General features: G+C 32.4%; 2 protein-coding genes across 2 annotated transcripts; one reads left to right on the top strand and one right to left on the bottom strand.

Annotated features, from left to right (window-relative positions):
• Window positions 2,336–4,508, bottom strand: LOC104750414. The gene is made up of 7 exons (XM_010472207.2): window positions 4,356–4,508; window positions 4,165–4,251; window positions 3,688–3,972; window positions 3,316–3,477; window positions 3,182–3,235; window positions 2,953–3,099; window positions 2,336–2,746 (listed from the first exon to the last, which is right to left on the bottom strand). Exons 1-7 carry the CDS (start codon window positions 4,476–4,478, stop codon window positions 2,363–2,365), a joined length of 1,242 nt encoding a protein of 413 aa, XP_010470509.1. The 5' UTR covers window positions 4,479–4,508; the 3' UTR covers window positions 2,336–2,362.
• Window positions 5,976–6,572, top strand: LOC104753605. The gene has a single exon (XM_010475834.1). The coding sequence runs from the start codon at window positions 5,976–5,978 to the stop codon at window positions 6,570–6,572; it is 597 nt and encodes a 198-aa protein (XP_010474136.1).

Below are 6,942 nucleotides of genomic sequence, written 5' to 3'. Positions count from 1 at the left end.
GGGGGGGGGGGGGGGGATCCCATCACATTTACTTCATTTTATTTAAATTTATTTGATAATAACTTGTTGGTAATTTAAAAGAGAATCCTTCACATTTACTTCATTTTCTTTTAGTTTATGTTTCTTGAAAAAGGTTATCTAAAATGGATTGGTATCTGGTGGACACAATAAATATTCAACACGATCGTTTTCTCTGCATGTGTTACTCATGCATCGAGGGTTCATTAATAATAATTTACATGTTACATGTTACAAGCTTTTTGTGAAATAATCATAATAACAATAATCATATTTTAATTAGCTTTCTATGCTACTTAACACGACGAGGCTATGCTTATATTATAAATAAAAGATTTTTATATACGGAGTAGTATCTTATTCAAATACTTTATTCGTCTTCAACATTGAAGATCTAAATAAATTAATAGGCTTGAATAGTTATTACTGGCATTATATGCATATTTGTTTTTTTTGCCAACCATTATGCCATAACTGGTCGGCTCTTTAGCCAAATTCTTACATTCGTAGGAAGCAGGACTCAATCCCTCCATTATGCCATAACTGATTGGCCCTTTAGCCAAATTTTTATATTCGTAGGAAGCAGGACTCGATCTCTGGTGTGATTCATACAATTTTGCATAGTAAATTCATACCGACAAGGTTCAAATACATTATATATACTCCCGCATTACATGCAAATTTGTTTTGGTCTTTATTTTTCATTGAGATCTCTCTCTCGTCCAATTTTTTAAGCTTATAAACACTTGAGAAAGCTTTTGAGTTCGATAAACAATAATATTTTAGAATTTGAAACTAAAAGTAAACGAAGGCGTCGGTAAATGTTAGAATAATTGAGATTCTAGTTTTCTATGAATTTTTGATATATTTTTATTTAGAATAGTAAGAATGTACATGTGACAATTTTTGAGATGTTGATATGTTGTGAACTGGTGATGTATCATCCTATGGAGAAAGCATGTCTCTACCGTCACTATTTATATTTAAACAAGTTTAAAAGCTTTTTTTTTTTTTTTTTTTTTTTTTTTNGAATAAAAGCTTTTAAAAATTGCTTAACGTACCTTGCTCCATAGGATGGTGAATTTACTAATTGCTTTATTTTCTGTTGGTCTCACTCAAAAATGAAATCAGAATGTATTTTGCAAGGTCTCTCTTTTTCTTAATAAAAGTAAAAGAAAGGAAAATAAGAGGCTTAAAACAATTAGGGAATAAAGAAAAACAAACTTTAAGGACCATTAAAATTGTTGTCTAACCAAAAAAAATATAACATGCCTTTTCATGTGACATATGGTGGTGGGGTTACACATTGACTCCAATTGGTAACCATAATTTAGGAAAAGAACGAGGAAGAATATGATATTCTTATTCATTCTTCAAAATTTTTACCATTTAAAAAGAATATTATTTTCTCATCATTCTTCTATATTCCACATAAAATGAGGAACAATAGAACAAAAATGTTCCTCCCCAAAATTGATGAGGAACAAATGAAAAAAAAAAAAACAAATATTAAATTTTTTTTAATAATATTTCAATTTTATAATACAATAATATTCATATTTTTCACAGTACTGGCAGAAAAATATATTTTGATATAAAAGTTCATGTTAAATTAATCTGAAGGCTTAACTTGAAAATTGTATGAATAGTAAAATAAATTTAAACGATGTTTATATCGTAAATAAAAACAAAATAATATTTTAAATTGTTCTTAAATTCTTATTGTATGTTAATATTAACTATTCGTATTTAATATGATGTATCTAAAATTTAATTCACAAATTTTATTTTTTAAATCAAATGTAAAATTTATTTTATATACATTAAAAGTAGTATTAGTATTTTTATTGATTAATTTATTTAATATTTAATATATTTTAAAAAATATTGTTATTATTTGGTCACCAGTTATTATTTTGTTTCTTGTCTGCATCTTTTCCTTTCATTCCTCAAAATTTGTTTATTCCGTTCCGCATTGTTCTTTTTAATCATTTTCTTTTTGTTCCTCTAATGGTTAACTTTTAGTTAGAGAATATGCACAAACTAATTATGAAAATAAAATAAAAAGACAATTTTTGGGTGGTGTACCCAGGAATTTTTCTATTTAAAATTGTACAATGACTATACATTTTGTGGAAAACTATTTTAATGAACTAGTCAGTATAAATTAATATATATATATATATATATATATTGTAGTAATATTTTAGGAAGATTCATTATTAATTTCTTTATAATTTTATATTTTATGGAGAAGAACTCTTTGCTAATCATAATTTCATTTCCAAATTTTATGTAAGATTAATAAAAAAGGAGAATGAACATTGATAAAATCAATATGAGATTAGGGACAACGAGAATTCTGGCCAGGTCCTCCAAAGTAAAAGTGGGGCTCTGACTTTTGCGTTCTCCGATGCAGATTTGTAGAATAACATTTGTTCTCATTAGCGTACTCGGATAGATACTTAGGATATTTCCACTGCAAAGAATTGTCTCTGATCCTAATGTTTGTGTGGTAACAAGCTTTGGCCCATAAGGAAGATGCCCATTGTCCACTCCCCATTGAAGTTCTTGTGTGCGGCCTCTTCCACAAGTTAGGACTATGGACTTCTCCACCCCACTGCACAGCAATTGCGCTATGTCTGAGGTAATTGAAGAGTGACCCTGGCCAATAACCTATCACGTGGTTTGCGCAAATCAACCACCAATTCCCAAAATTTTTTACATCCTGCAAGCACCATCGATCATTAAAACATTTTATGCTAAAGAGCATTCATGTCGCGTTTAAAACATGTCAAAAGGAAACTTTAGCTTTGAAATGTTGATCTGTAACACCAATTTTTTGGGGCATTAACCAAATCATATACAAAAAAATAGCACAAAATTTTTAATCTAGTTCGGGGTTTTGGGAGATGATTTTGTAGAAATTGTTACCATGAAGATGCTGGCGGTGAAGTAATATTGTTTTCGCGAGGGACTCGAAACGGGTGCTATCGTTGCACCTAAGGCAATCGTAGTACTTGTTTGCACAAAACCGGTGCATAAGAGGTTGAAGCACCCTGTTTGATCATATCCATCTTTCTGCAAATCCAAATAGAAAGATAAGTAATAAACTCCAGAAATGTTATAAATTCGATCAGTATTTGTGAAATGGTGTACTTACAGTCCAATAGATGAAGAGACGTGTGCGAGAGTCACCGAAAAGCCTTGGATTCACCTGAAATTGGTTTATGGCGATCTATTTACTAGTTACTTCAAGATCAATATATAGTACAATTCTAGGGGTTGAAAATTTACCGCCCAACCAGCTTCTATGCTTTCAAAGTTATCTGACAGTCCACTGAGTAGCCAGATCTGAGAAGAGCTGTAATCGCTGGCCTGAACTCTCGGAGGATTCCACACATTTAGATCGGATCGAGCGCCATAATAATTGTACCCTAGGGCGATAAGGACTGCCTCCTATATCATAATCAAACAATAAGTGTTTCCAATTAACCAGAAAAAGGTTTTAATCGTTATTTTTAGAACCTAACTGCGATTAATTCAAGCCCTTTGATATTAATTGTCTTTTTTGTCAAAACTTGAAATTCTAATGTTCTAGAAATCTTTAAAAAAAATAAAAGCTTTGATAGATTTAACAATTCCGAAACTAAAAGCGATGCTACGTACCGATATTAACCTTGGGCGGGAACTGTTTACTTTTTCAGGAGTTATATTGAAATTGCCCTTGTTCTGAAGTGCGTTGTCGAGAAAACTGTATCTACGAGGAGTTTTTTTCCCAAAACGAGACGGTGAAGAGGCTCTTCTTATGTCTTCTCTACTAACTCTGCGAACCGGTATTGTCCCAATAGGACAGTCTCCTGATTTTGACCAAATCTGAGACATTATTTGTTCATCAGAACCGTTGTTTGGAATAGTATTCTTCATTGCACCAAACTCCATACTTGGTTTCATCTGCATGCATAAATGTAGTCTGTTTAACGATAGAACAATACTTATGTACAAAGCAAATAAAGGAAATTTAACCAAAAAATTAATTAAGAACTATTTTTAAAAATAAATCTACGGAGTCTGCAAATGTTATTTATTATATTTATTTGTTAATTTTATTATTATAACAAATAGGTGTGTGTAGAATTTGTTTACCTGAATCTTGTGGTTTCTTAAAGCGGGATGATCAAAGGCATGTTGTTTATAGATATCAATACAATCTATTATATCTCCATCTTCACTCTAAAAATAATGTACAATCGATATGTGAAGTCATAAGCCAAAAAATATACACAAGATGTTATATATATATATATATTTGCATTCAAATTCAGGCAACTATGTACCTTGATGGTCTTCAACGCAGGCTTGTTAAGAGCCTTCAATTTCATATCGATATCTAAAGATCCTTTCCCATAGGCTTCACTGTAAAAGCCAAAGAGAATCACAAACACTAAGAACAATCTCATTGTGGTTGAAGGAATAGATTTAGGATGTAGGCTTCGAATATTGAACTTTCATACTTATAGAGTTTACAATACCCAAATGATGTAAAAAAATTAATATGGTAACACAAAGATTGAAAAAAATGGAAACCTCATATCTGCAGATTTGGCAAACATTTTGGTCAAGTCATATATTTTGTTTTGCTTTTAAGTTGGATTCTCCTCTGATTTTTTATGTTCTCTGACTGTCCATTTTCCCATAAATAATTCTTTGGTAATGCTTTATTATAAGGGAAAATTTAAAAAAAGGAGTATTTTTTTAAAAGTTTGTCCATCTATACCTTCTTTAAATAATTTTGGTCAATTAGGTTTTATATTAATTAATAACCTATTTAATTTCAATTTTGAACCTTAAATAATATTTTACTTAAATTAAAATCCATCAAATGGAATTTGTTAAAATCAAATCAAAAATCACTTTTATATAAATTATTTTTTTTTTTGAAAAATTAAAGAATTCATCTAAACAAAATAACTTAAATTAAATAATATATCTATTACCGAGGAAACTTGGAAATATTTTTATATTTCTTTTACAGAAAAAATGGAAATAAAAAATGTATTTTCCTAAATTATTGCAAAATTATTATTTTCCACAGCTTATATTATATATATATATATATTCAAAAAGATAAATAAATGGTTTACTAAATGCGTAAGACAAATATGTGTGACTATTATCTCAACAAATAGAAAAAATTTCTAATAGTCTCTAATTTAATCTCCTTTATTATTTTATGTATTTTTTATTTTGTTTCTTTAGTGTAAGCTTAATTCCTTTAAACATAATTTTTTTTAATTGTGAAATACTATATTTATTAGTTTTGTGAGTTTTGGATTGATTTTTAATAGTTTTGTAATATGAGAATGATATTTAACATTTTATTATTTTCTTTTTATACATGAGTTGATTTTATACATTAATACACATTATAAACTACGTAGAACATAATCAAAACAACTAGGTTTTATATCTCTATTTTATTCGGTTATAGTGTCAAATTAACTATGTTTAAACATTCTAAATTTTTTTGTCTGTAACTAGTAAACTTTTATCGCAAATCATGTATGTATTTACATATAATACTAAAAAAAAATATATTTTAAATTTATAAGACGTATTTCAAAAATGTTAATATAAATTTATTTGTATTGCGATTACCATCAAAGTACCATTCACACGATCGAAGAATGCCGCTACCTCCAAGCGATCCTAATGGAACAGTACAAAAAAGGAGCAATAGTCGTCGAGTCTGACAGAAGCAAAACAACCTGGCCCGGAAAAAATGACACCAAACGAGCCGAGAATATCGCCCGGAAGTTCGTGAACGACTCCAAGGCGCTCGCCGACCAAAATGAGGACGAGATAGAGGCTCCGCATGACACCAATACCGAAAAACAACCGCGTGTGGATCATCAGCCCGACCAACGCCCCCAATAATAAGAAAGATAAACATGATCATGGGTGGGCTAGCAGGGTGCAACGACTTGATCAGGTCGATAAGGGATTATACCAGGAAAGCCGAAACAAAGAAATCCTGGCCATCGAGGACTGGTTCAGAAAGCACGACGATAACTTTCGACGATAGCGATCTGGAAGGCTTAGATTTCCCACATAACGACCCGTTGGTCGTCGAACTTTTGTTCAGAGAAAGCGAAGTTACGAGAATTCTGATCGACATCGGAAGCTCGGTAAATGTGATCTTCGGAAACGTCCTGGCACAGATGGAGGTCAGCGAGAGCGACATTAGGCTAGAATGCCATTCTCTAACCGGTTTTGACGGATATCATCTCATGTCAGTCGGCACCATCGATCAGCCGATCTTTGTCGGAGGAATGGCGAGGTATTCTCAATTCGTCGTCATCGACAAGCCTACTATTTATATCGTTATCCTTGGAACACCATGGCTCCACAAGATGAGGGCAGTCCCGTCCACGTACCACCAATGCGTCAAATTCCTAACCCCAAAAGGTGTGTTTCCATTGCACGGCAACCAGCAGAGAGCGAGGACCTGCTTCCTGATCGAACACAAGATTCGCGCAGCGAAGAAGTTATAGCAATCAAAGCAACAGGTCGGCAACGACAACCTGTCATCGACCGACGGAAAACCGACCCCGATCCAACAGGGCGTCGCTGCAACTAGAAGAAGTAAGCCTCGATGAGATTGATGGGAAACGATGCGTGAATATCGGAACAGAAATAACTGTAGCTATACACAACGAGCTGATCCTTTTTCTCAAGACAAATATATCGACGCTCGCTTGGACTGTGACCGACATGAAAGGAATCGATCCATCCGTTACAACACACGAGCTCAACGCCGACCCAATGCATAAGCCAGTCAAACAAAAACAACGTAAGCTAGGCCCGGAAAGGTCGCAAGCAGTGAATGACGAAGTCGATAAACTGCTCGGCACCGTATCCATT

Source organism: Camelina sativa, chromosome 16 (genome assembly GCF_000633955.1).
Source record: "Camelina sativa cultivar DH55 chromosome 16, Cs, whole genome shotgun sequence".
NCBI lineage: Eukaryota > Viridiplantae > Streptophyta > Magnoliopsida > Brassicales > Brassicaceae > Camelina > Camelina sativa.
The sequence above is the reverse complement of the archived record's forward strand: the minus strand, read 5'-3'. Positions and strand labels throughout refer to the sequence as shown.

Coding starts and splice junctions, on each gene's coding strand:
- LOC104750414 (XM_010472207.2), bottom strand. CDS start 4,478: ATGAGATTGTTCTTAGTGTTTGTGATTCTCTTTGGCTTTTACAGTGAA. Junction 4,252..4,355: donor CTGCGTTGAAGACCATCAAG/GTACATAGTTGC, acceptor CATTATTTTTAG/AGTGAAGATGGAGATATAAT. Junction 3,478..3,687: donor CCCGCCCAAGGTTAATATCG/GTACGTAGCATC, acceptor ATTATGATATAG/GAGGCAGTCCTTATCGCCCT.
- LOC104753605 (XM_010475834.1), top strand. CDS start 5,976: ATGGGTGGGCTAGCAGGGTGCAACGACTTGATCAGGTCGATAAGGGAT.